This window comes from Malaclemys terrapin, chromosome 3 (assembly GCF_027887155.1).
Source record: "Malaclemys terrapin pileata isolate rMalTer1 chromosome 3, rMalTer1.hap1, whole genome shotgun sequence".
Lineage (NCBI taxonomy): Eukaryota > Metazoa > Chordata > Testudines > Emydidae > Malaclemys > Malaclemys terrapin.
Window position 1 is genome coordinate 1,000,166 of NC_071507.1, and position 12,355 is coordinate 1,012,520.

The 12,355-nt window shown below is 42.0% G+C and overlaps 1 protein-coding gene across 1 annotated transcript in view; it reads left to right on the forward strand.

The window, feature by feature from the left end:
• The window catches only part of MRPS5 (mitochondrial ribosomal protein S5), an 85,522-nt gene extending 73,563 nt beyond the window's left edge, over nucleotides 1-11,959 (forward strand). The window contains exons 9-11 of the mRNA XM_054023185.1: nucleotides 170-232; nucleotides 9,625-9,761; nucleotides 11,370-11,959. Coding sequence (XP_053879160.1) covers nucleotides 170-232; nucleotides 9,625-9,761; nucleotides 11,370-11,594 — 425 coding nt within the window. The 3' untranslated portion in view covers nucleotides 11,595-11,959. The remainder of the gene's footprint in view (nucleotides 1-169; nucleotides 233-9,624; nucleotides 9,762-11,369) is intronic.
• The last annotated feature ends 396 nt before the right edge of the window (nucleotides 11,960-12,355 follow it).

Sequence of the window (12,355 nt, forward strand, 5' to 3'; positions counted from 1 at the left end):
GTTTTAGAATTTTATCTAGATGTGTCCTTCTGCTAAAATTCTTAAAAGAGAGTAAGCTATAATTTTCTTATCAGAGTTCTGGACTCTGTATATGTTGATATTCTGTAATTTCGTTGAATTGCATAATTCTTAGAGAATTATACTGTAACAATATTATTTTTATTTTCAGTTTACCATGATATTACAACAACTTTTAAAAGAACAACCATCCGGATGAAAAAGCAAAACAAAGGTAATTAAAAACTGGCTTGGCACTTCTAAGCATTATTTACCAGCTCATTCATGTTCCTTTGACAAAGGAAAAACATACATACTGAAGTTAATTATTCTTTGATGTAATGCCGTCATAAAAATACAGCCATTATATTTTAACTGCTGTTGGTTGCCAATTCCGTACATTAAAACTACCGGCCATTGTCATGTCACTATCATATACTTAAATCCTTGGTCTCCTCTCTTCCTGGTCCAATTTCCCTCCCATCATCCCTGCCTCTTCCTCCTCTCGGCACCCAATTTGTCTCCCCCAGCTACCTCAATTTTCTCTCCCTCCACCTTCCTCGGGGTCTCCTCCATGCTACCTGGGTGTGGGAACTGCTCTGGTGCTGGCTGGAGTTCAGGACCATTTTCCGCCAGGAAATGATTAGCAACAAAGACCATTCGAGCCAGTGTAGGTGATATACTCTCCCCGGCTTACCCACTTGGTTTGTGCTCTGGTAACATGTCATCCCAGTTGTTTGCTCCCCTGTCTCCTCCCTTAGGGGGTGCTCTCCTGAGCCACCTCCTGAACTGTGTTAAGCTGGCATATTGATGCTGTTCTTTGAGATTTGGATGTGCCTCATGCATGAGAGATTGGAGTCTTTTGAATAGGAGTGTCCATCAGGGCCACACGTGCACCTTGCTCCTCGTGTTTCCATGCAAGGACATAAAGGGCAGGGTGGCTGCGACCCTTCCTCAGGTCCCTCTTACTGCCTGTGGCTGTGAGAGAGAACCTGGTGAATGTGCAACCTGCTACTCTCTTCTGAGCTTCAAAACTTGTTCCTTTTTGTCACTAATTTGGTCAAGAAACTTTGTCTTCACCCCTTTTCTTCCGCACATTGGATGTTTCCAAAACAAAGAAGCAGAAACGCTCCAGTACCCCCTTACAACGGGTTTGGGGCCTCGTGCTGCCCGCCACATCTCATGGATGTCTAAGCGATCGGGGTTCCTGCCCATCTTGAGATGAACTCATCCCCCTCGCTGACAGGCACAGCCAGTGCTTCTCCTGCCTGGGAAGGACCATATACCTGTCCTTGTCCTCAGGGACCCACACGTCCCGGGACACTCAGCTCAAGTTACACCTGCTAGAACAATCCGTGTGAGTCACTTTGGACCCAGAGGAAACAGCAAGCGCAAAAGCAGAGCTTAGAATGAGCCTCCACCTGCATTCCCTGGAACACACACCATATCCTGGGATCAGGGAGGAAAAAACAGCAAAAGGGTCATGAACAAAGCCCCAGCAGTAGGTGCAGCACCTATGCTCAGGATGGAAAGGCTGATGCCGAGAGGCCAAGCCAGACCATGTAAAGACCATGCAGAATCATCTGGTAAGAAGGGTACAAAACACTATTCTCCAAAGACAAAACATCTGAGACCCTCCATCAACACTGGGATTGTTCCATAAAAAGAGAGCCAAATCCAACCCAGTGCCAAGGAGCTGTCTGTGGAGGAATTGGTCTCTGGAGGGGACATCCTCTGCACCAAAGTGGGGACGAGCACTGAGTCTGTGTCACTCCCCGACACCAGCATTTCAGAGACATGCTCCTCTTCACCCTGCCGACCTACTCCTCCTCACTGGCATCAAGTGGGAGTCCCTCTCCCCTACCCTCAGAGGGTGACCCCCAGGAGAGTACTGCGGGGCTCGAAACAAGGGCCCTTCAGTAGATAAGGTGAGATTTGCACTGGGCCAGCCACAACATCGGCCAGGCCAGTACCCCACAGTATGCTTCTTTGGCCATATTGGTCTTATCGGGGACCATCGCTGCATGTGTCCTGGAGCAGATTGCCTTTTGCACATCCCGGACAAGGAGGAGACCCTGTTCTCCAGGGGCATCGTTAGCCAGGCCACCCACACAGGAGCTGGCTATTGCTCCACACAAGCAGGAGATAGTGGAGAGACAGCCGCAACCCCCGTCTCCACCTGAGGACCCAGCCTCATTGCCTGACAAGGCAGTTACACCAGCCCCTATGCTGAGCACTGATGAACTCAAGGCATTCCAAAATCTCCTGTCCCATATTTCAGAGATCCTGGACTCTAAATGAGTGGAAGAGAGATACCAGGTGTCATGAAGGGCTTTGAACATTTCTAGGCCCACTCAAAACCAGGATCCCCAGTGGTGGTATTAGTGCAGGAGAAGTCAAAGTCTGCAGAGGGCACGGCTCAGGGTAAAGACCTCTTTGGGCACAAAGCATTCTCCTCTGCCTCACTGCCACGCCGGGTTGCAAACTCCAGGCCTTGTTTGCAAAACATAACTTCCTAACTTAGGTAAGGGTCGCTCCCTTCCTGTCTCAGATCCCACAGGAGAACAGAGAGAAGCTAAAAGAAATCATGGGTGGGCCAAATGGTCACTAAAATCATGGCCATCGTCCGACACAGCTGCGAGGTCAGTGCCCATGTCTGTCATGATGAGGCAAGATCATGGGTTCTAACGTCCAGTATATCAACGGCAGTTCAAGCCCCCAGAGAGGATCTGCCCTTTGAAGGGATGGGAAGGTCTTTAGCAGCAGAACAGACAACGCTCTCCATTCACTGAAAGACTCAAGGGCTGTGCCGGTCTTGGGTGTTTCGGAATACTGACTTCCTCATCAGAAACCACATAAACCAAGCAGAGCCAGAGGACGTCACCTTACTGTTGGGGCTGACCGTCCAAATACTGACCCAGGAGAAGCCCCCGATATGCCAGAGGCCACCTGTAGTCACTGTCCTCCACCGTACACCCTGTGCCCTCACAGGGGCAGTGGGGTTGATGGCAGTGCTGGCTAAGGCTGCCACCGCCTTTGGGAGCTGCCTTACGCCTTTCTTTTAACTGATTGTTTCAGGTGGAACTCTGAGACCCTTCGGAGAGCCATGCTCACACGTGCTGGAAGAAAAAAACGTCGCCTACCCTACGAGTTCTGCGAGAGGTGGTTGTCAGTGTAGATCCCACAACCTGCCCTCTATTCCCACTTTTGAGTCCTCAGCTAACCAGAGCTGCAGTCTGCGCGAGCGCTGAAGGAGAGTCCTGCCCTCCCACCAGGAGGCACAGGCCATGTGCAGCCACGACACACGCTGCTGTTCAAAAGACTCTGATATCGCGTGCACGAGGCGTGTGCACACCTGCTGCAGGCTCCGCGCTGCCTGCAGCACTTGGAAGAACCACAGTTTTATTGTAGGGTGGGTAACCGTTCTTTCTCATGACTTACCTAATTCCCAGACCTCATGTACTTATACCGACCCCTGACCATGTCTGGATGCACTCCAGCCGTATGTTCTGATGTCTCACTAACGTAGACTGTAACACAGATATCTTTAGGAGCGGCTTGTTTAAATTCTTAGTATTTTAACATGCAGCCATTCAGCTTATTGTTGTTTATTTTCAACATATTTAGTTTTATATTCTAAGTACCTTCTATTTTAAAACAAACAAACATTCATTATGTCATAAATTGGCAGTAAAGGCCAAATTTATAGTTTCTGGCATAGACCTGACTTAATCTGGAAGGACATAATTTGAGTTGTTTATGATTGCTTTCAGAGGTGAACAAATACAGTCAGTAAAGGAAATCACATTCATAGAGGACAGGTTTAGACTACTGCTGAGTGACTAATCAGTGCTCTAACTGCAATAGACAGTAGGGATACAAAAACAGCTATATGGTCCCTTCTTTGTTTATAACCCCCATTACATGATAGCAATAAGTTTCCAACTACCAATGTGTTCTCAAGGGTTGTTATGTTTCCTGAATAGTAGAAATCACTTGGGGATTGGTTCACAGTAACCCAGAGGCCTTTAGTAGTCCAGAAATACTGCCCATTGTGTTCAGTTGCTTAATTATTTCAATATTCACAGATTAACAATATTTTTAGTAGGCTGGTACATTGAAGCTTTGCAAGTATCGTTTGATTTTGTTGCTTACATATGACAGTACAGAACAAAAATTACAACAGTTGCTAATATACAGAGTTATTAGCATAACATGCATTCTGTTATCATCTAAAAATTAGTGTGAATCCTATACTACTTTTGTAGGGTGAAAAACTTATTTTTTCAGTAAGACTTCTGTTAATGTGAAAGTGAAATCTTAATGTGGGTTAGAATATTATTTATAAAGCAGCAGATACAGAGTCAAATTGTCCCCCGCATTTAGATTCCTATGGCTCCATTGAATTTAATGAGGTTATAAGTTTATAAATAAGTAAATTTTTTCCTGTAGTGTTCCAGGCTAGGCAGTACAAAGAAATCTCAATATCCCTTGCAATATTTTAAAGCAAAAATGTCCAAACACCAGCAGGAATGCTACTGAACTAAACACTTGAGCAAACTGTTATGAACAAATGCTGTTTATTAATGTAAAATATCAATGTAAAGCTCTCATTTGGAATAATTAGATTCTCCCTATGAGAAACAAAACAAGACATTCCTTCCTTATCTCTGTCATGCTGTCTGGAGTGGCTCACAACCATGAGTGCCTATCTCAGGGCAGACTGTCAGAAACAGGACTGACACCCCAAACTGGTAGTGTGTTCTATAATTAGATTTGACCCAAGCCAGTAACAAATGGGAACTCCTAGATCACGATAGCAGTTTTACCCTGGAGTCAGACAGTCTCCTTAGACTCTCCAGTCTGTCTTGCCACCCAGGCAAGCTGGACTTAGTGATAAATTGTCACTTACATCAAAAATCACACCACATTCAGGTTGCTCCCAGTCCCAAGAGACCAGTCACTTATCCCAGGTCAGTTGGTGCCCCAGATCTTACGCCAAAGACAGCGTCTGTAGCAATCCTGTAATAAACTAGCTAAAGGTTTATTAACTAGGAAAAAGAAGTGTTATTTACAGAGAGCAAACACATACACACAAATGAGTTGTGATCCAAATCCCAAGAGTGACGGATTTGTAATGATCTGTCAATTTGAAATGTCTTTCAGGGCAAATCCAGGGATAAACCTGGGTGAGCTCTCGGTTCAATTCAGAGTCTCTGGGCCTGTAAGAGCAGAGCTGAAAAATTCTCTTGTGACCCTGTTTTATCTTTTACAGTCAGGCTTGGTCTGTACTACAGAGTTAGGTCAACATAAGGCAGCTTACAGCGACCTAATGATGCGAGTGTCTGCATACAATGCTGCTTCCGCCGAAGTAAGTGGCCCTCAACACCGACATTATAACTCCACTTCCACGAGTGGCGTAGCACTTTCTGTCAATGTAGCTTGGGCGACGCAGTGTCTGTGAAGACACTGCTTTGCTTGCATTGGCTGTTGGCTGTCAGCCCCAAGCTGTCTCAGATGTCCTCCTGTGTTATGATGGGTCGATTGCAAAACAAACCCTAGCCTTTTCCCCATCTAACGTTTCTTCCAGAAATGGTCCTCCAGTAGTTTAACGTCCGACTGACACCCTACCCATTCTTCATATATGTGATAACCCCTGACGGATCATGCTTATAGCAGGAAATGTAGATGTATGTTTTTTGTTCTGTGTACTTTTATAGTATTCCCTCAGCTGTCAGTGTCGCTTGTTGCAATATACAAGTGTTTGATTTCATTATTGCTCTAGCAATACAGTATCCATTCTTTGCTCTGAAGCATTACCCAAAAGGACATTTACTGTTCTTTGATTATTTTTAGACTACACAAGATTTCATTTTCTTTCTCATCCAGTTATAGCGTTTGTTGATTTTTTTTTCTATACAGTATGCTTTGTGTTATATCTTCTCTTTGTATTGTGTCTGCAGTTCTAATTGCACAAAACATTCATGCATATTCAAGTATCCTTTGCTAGAGAAAACAATCTCCTCGTCCTGTTTTTTAACTGATTGGTATAGGTCACACATTTCTTGAAGCATTTTCAACGCTGCATGAAATATTCATACTAGTGACTACTATGTTCTGGACAAACCCTATTTGGGATTAAATTAGAAGTATAATTCTAATTTAACATTTAAAATATTAGATCAAGTGTGTGTATGTGTGTGTCTATATATATATATGTGTGTATATATATATATATATGTTGTATATATAAAAAAAAATTGTCAGAATGTTGTTGTAAATCAGTGTTACAAATCTCGTGTCTATGCTGGTTCCTTGGCCATATTAGCTAATGGTATCTGTGGGGTTCTATAGATGTTTAAAGTCCTACTATTCATATGCTACCTCAACCCATGCTTAGCATTACAGAAGCTAAATTCAAAGCTTTAACAGAGTAAGCTTTCTTCCCCATTAAAACAGTCATGATTGTAACCTATAAGAATAGTCACAGTGAAATAGGTGCATGACTTGTAAGCTAATTTCTAAGATTAACTGAACAGGCAAAATGCAGCACTATGGCCATGAAGCACTATAGCAATGTCCTATGGCTATCTTTAATATAGAGGAAAAGTTACAACACTTCAAAACCTCCACTGTAGTAACAATGCCATGAGGCAAGGCATATGCAGATTCATCTTCCATTAAGGTATCTTTTCTCCCTACTTGGTAACAGCACTCTAGCTCCTATTTCTGTGTCCTGAAGCCTCTTGTTTTGCAGTATTAAAGTTGGTGAGATACTTTATAAATTCCTTACCCATTAATTTACAGCATTTCTCTCAATAAATGGTCACAAAAGACAAAAATTTTGAGATTTTTAGTACAAAATGTGTAAACTAAGCTCAATATTGTTTTGAGTATATTTAGTTTTTTTCTCTTCTTAATTTCTTACTTTCCTTAGCTAAGCTACCTTCATAACTGTAATTTGTTAGAACGTGTATGTAACATCTAATTCTCATAGTCTAATAGTAAATATTAGACAATCAAAAGTCTGCGGTTAAAGAGAACTTTTTATTATGGAGACAGTTAAAACCTAAATGCAAACTTTGCTTTAAAAAATTCATTTAAGTTATATTTGAGGGTGCCAGTATTTTCTTACCTTCTGATCTGTATTTGGTTAGTTACCCAGAGAATGTAACAGTTAATTCCATTAACATGTTGTACTTGAGTTTTATTAGTTAGAGCCCTGAACCTTTATTTTATTACCAGGAATTAACTTCAAATGGCTTCCTTTTATGACTAGCTTATATCTTTGTTTGGCATGTGACAAATGTTCAGTAGTTTTTAGGCTCCTTTTAAAAGCTATGCTTTTAAGTGGCTCCACTGATTAACCTACGATAACATAATGTGGAGCTCTCCAGAGCCCATCCCCACCCTCACACTTACAGAGCTGCTGCTTTGCAGATGGAATACTTGTGCTCAATTTATGTTGGGAACAAATCTTGGCCCATGGTGGATTGTCTAAATTGCAAGACTGATTTTCATCCATTAAAAACCTACAGAAAGCTGTATTTTGACTAAGGTTGGGAGAAAGACAAGAAACAAAGCCAGGGAAATGGAATATTGTGGACCATTAAGAAAAGAAAAGGATTTATAACCTTTCAAAGACCATTCAGATGTAATTGATTCTGTCTTTGAGCATAAAATCAGGGCTTTCTCAAACGGCAGAAGAATAGCGTCAGATGAGTATAATTTGTTTTCCAATTATAGGTTAAAAGAAGAAGAAAATGTTAATGTAGTAAAGCCTGCAGTATTGTAATAAATTTTTTTCCCCCCATTTACTCAGCAACAAGACTGTCCCGCAGAGTGGAGTAATCTATAAGAGTTGTCTTTGCAGGTTTTAAATAAAATATTTAAATCTATTGCACACAGGTTTTAAAGATTTATAGACCTAGGTCACATGAAACAGATCTTACTGGAGAACTAGCGCAAAATCAAAAAAAGAAAAAAACCTTTCAGTAAAATACAGCAAGTTTTAGTAAAACATTTGCAATTAGTACTAATGCATTATAATTATGCAGTAGAATCAATACAAAGTTTACATCCATCCACCCAACTACTCAGCTTGTTTTTCTTTGAATGCCTCGCCAATCTACTAGAATTCTTTGAAGGGGTCAACAAGCGTGAGCCAGTGGATATTGTGTACTTGGACTTTCAAAAATCCTCTGACAAGGTCCCTCACCAAAAGCTCTCAAGCAAAATAAGCAGTCATGGGATATGGGGGAAGATCCTCTCCTGGATCAGTAACTGATTAAAAGATAGGAAGAAAAGAGTAGGAATAAGTGGTCAGTTTTCATAGTGGAGCGAGGTAAATAGTGGTGTCCCCCAGGGTCTGTACTGGGACCAGTGCCGTTCTACATATTCATAAATGATCTGGAAAAGAGGTAAACAGGTGGCAAAATTTGCAGATGATACAAAACTACTCAAGATAGTTAAGTCCCAGGCAGACTGTGAAGAGTTACAAAGGGATCTCACAACACTGGGTGACTGGGCCACAAAATGGCAGATGAAATTCAATGTTGATAAATGCAAAGTAATGCACATTGTAAAACATAATCCCAACTATACATATAAAATGATGGGGTCTAAATTAGCTGTTCCCACTCAAGAAAGAGATCTTGGAGTCATTGTGGATAGTTCTCTGAAGACATCCATTCAATGTGCAGTGGCAGTCAAAAAAGCGAACAGAATGTTGGCAATCATTAAAAAAGGGATAGATAATAACACAGAAAATATCATATTGCCTCTATAAATCCTTGGTATGCCCACATCTGGAATACTGTGTGCAGATGTGGTTGCCCCATCTCAAAAAAGATATATTGGAATTGGAAAAGGTTCAGAAAAGGGCAACAAAAATTATTAGGGATATGGAACAGCTTCCATATGAGGAGCGATTAATAAGACTGGGACTTTTCAGCTTGGAAAAGAGAGGACTAAAGGGGGATATGATAGATGTCTATAAAAACATGACTGGTGTGGAGAAAGTAAATAAGTGTAATTTATGCCTTCTCATTACACAAGAACTAGGGGTCACCAAATGAAATTAATAGGCAGCAGGTTTAAAACAAACAAAAGGAAGTATTTCTTCACACAACGCACAGTCAACCTGTGGAACTCCTTGCCAGAGGATGTTGTGAAGGCCAAGACTATAACAGGGTTCAAAGAAGAACTAGATAAATTCATGGAGGATAGGTCCATCAATGGTTATTAGCCAGGATGGGGTGGGATGGCATCACTAGCCTCTGTTTGCCAGAAGCTGGGAATGAGCGACAGGGGATGGATCACATGATGATTACCTGTTCTGTTCACACACATAGATGGGACACTGGGCTAGATGGACCTTTGGTCTGACCCATTATGGCCGTTTTTATGTTCTTATTTCCATCAACATGACTATGAAGAATGTGGAGGATAATAAATCTGCAATATTTTATCCTCAAAAGAAGATTCTGAATGCTTTCGCTCTTCACAATCTAATTGCATGCCATTTTTAGGCTACCACTGGCTGGTCTGCGGTATCCTAGTTTTTTTATTCAAGTTGTAATGATTTTACTAGCTTTCACGTGTCATTTACATCTGATTTTTTTCTAGGGCATGGTCTTCATTGCCATCGAGCCATCATTACCATCTGCAAGCTGATTGGGATTACAGACCTGTATGCCAAACTTTCTGGATCCAACAATCTACTTAACCTCACCAGAGCTCTCTTTAAGGGTTTAGCAAAGCAGGTAAATTTTACAGTCTGTACTTGCAGTCGTATTTGCGATGGTCAAAAGGTGAAATATAATCTATACTTCGTGATATAGAACAGAATAAATTCTAGGTTCCAAAAGTAACAAAGTTCAATCGAATTCTGCAATTCCAGGAGAAAACAGAGTTTGAATTTCAATCTCCTCTTTCCACTCCCTCAGCAGTCATTAGTCACTTACAGCTGTCCATCAGCAACTCTTATGCATTCAAGCATAAAGTGCCTCAAGGGGAAATCTGAATTTGTGGGATTAATTTGCTTTTGTCAGTGACATTTAAAAAAGCGCAAACAGATAAAGCCTTAATCCTACTTTTATTGCTGTTATTTCGTCAGTCACATTTTGGGTTGTCTCTGTTGGTGTACTGAACACGATCATTGCCTCTCCTGAGAGTGTAGCTACAGTGCCTGAGAACTAGTGGGCAGGAGGCTGTAGTCCTGACTGCTGTGGTCCAGTCCATAGTCAGCTGACATTTTAAATATAGTCTGCAAAAAAAAAATACAATTCTCATATTTTCTACTTTAATCTGTTGCTAGTCTAGTTAAAGAATTGCAGGTGCTTCTTACAGTTTTTTTTAAACAATACTGTTGTAGATTATCCAAGGGTTGTAAGAAGCTCAAGTGATTTAGGAGCGTTAGCCCTATTGACTGAAGCACTTTTGGAAATATGTTCCTTAGCTAGCAGGACTGAAAAGTAGCAAAATGTTTGCATGAAAGGAAAGAAAGGCCCATTTGGGGTATCGATGCTTTAAGAGATGTTTATTAAATTAGTTCTTTTTGGTACACTGAACGGGCAGCAGAGGTGTTTGCTGCTATAAGTGAATACCTATTCTGAAGAATGAGACTTTAATGAATAATTTTTCTTGGTGGTGGGGGAAAGATTGAAAATCAAATGAACAGAATTTCTTTGAATAACAGAAGTTACTACCTTGAAAATTGTGTGCCGTGGACAGCACAGCTACTTTGTTATTATTGAAGCAACAAGATTTCTATTAAACTGCCTTGTGTCTTCAGGCTAATGGCATGTGTACTTTGGCCATGGGACGCTTACCATACGACATCTAACATCCAGTTACCTGCCCATCCGTGAGAGCTACTTCCTGGGAGACATTCATTTAATGTAACTAATCTTCAGTCAGTTCTTGGCAGGGTAGGACTATTCGGGCCTGTCACACGTATAATAAACAGTGCTTTTGGTATGTTGCCACATTTTGTTACTGTCCCACTGCACGCCTTCATCATAGGCCAGTAGCCTTTCCAGAAAGCGGTACTGCTGGGAATGACCCTACAGTGCCAGCAGATCAGCAGTCCTAGGACTACAGCATCGCATTCCCTGGATGTTCTACACACGCTTACGTGTTCCAGGAATCATTTCTTTAGTTTACATACAACATCTGAAAAACTGACACATTCTGTTGCTACTTATGCCATTTAAGCAGACAAACAATGATTAACATTGGTATGGAGGTAAATACAGAATGGAAGTTATTTAGATAGATCAAATAGGCTGAACTTGTCCTGGTTCAGTTCTTTCTTGTGAAATTTATAGAATCTTTTTTTTTTTTTTTTTTTTTTTAAACCCCTCCAACAGGAAACCCATCAAGAGCTAGCAGATCAGAAAAGCCTCTACGTGGTAGAATTCCGCGAGGAGTGTGGCCCCCTGCCGATTGTAGTTGCTTCACCTAATGGAGAGGTCAGGAAGGAACCAGAGCCTATAGATGAGGTTCCCAATACCAAGCTGGAATGGAGCGAAGTGAGAGTAGCTCAAGGAATGAAACGTTCTTCCTGGGCACATGTCAAAAGGACAGTGTGGTGAAGAGCTGGGATCTGCCCATGCCAATATTCAAAAAGGTACCGCAGCACAAACCCAGAGAGAGTCCAGCTCAGACCGATGATTTGGCTAGACGTGCACTTCAGCACCATTTTGTGTTACTGCTGCTCGGCCTTGGATGCTCAACAGTCTCGTTGGCTTTTCTGCAAACTTCTCTTGCCATCCACGTTCAGCTAATGAACAATCTGAATGTAAATGGCTGATGTGCAGCCATGCTGATCTCATATGCACCAGGTCTCTGCTGCTATCCTCAGACCTGGTCTGTAATCAGGAAATCCTAGTTTTTTCTTTACAGCTATTTAGGAAACTATTAAAAACATTACTAAAATAAAACCCAATCATTCTCCTAATTTAATGTGCTGCGTTTTTCCCCAAAGCTGTTTAAATTTCTGTATGTGCTTTTAGAGTTCAGCATGTTGTGCAAGGATAGATGTTAGTACATGGACTCTCTGCGCCTCTGTACCATGGAATCTTGTCCTGAGTGGGAGGATAGGGATCGCTGTGAAATTAGAGGGGCAGAAGTGTTGACAGGGAGGCGTGTAGGATGAAGGGAAGCCGAGGGCTGGGGCAGAGTTGCTAGAGGTGAGACGGAAGATGTACTTGGGGGAGGGGGATGAGGACGGACAACAGGAGGAAGGAGAAATGGTTTGAGCAGTGCCAGAGGATGGCAGGGGGGTTGGGGAGATGGTGATAGGAGGAGGGCCGCAGAGTGAGGTGTGATGAATCAGTGGCAGGAGCTATCCGTG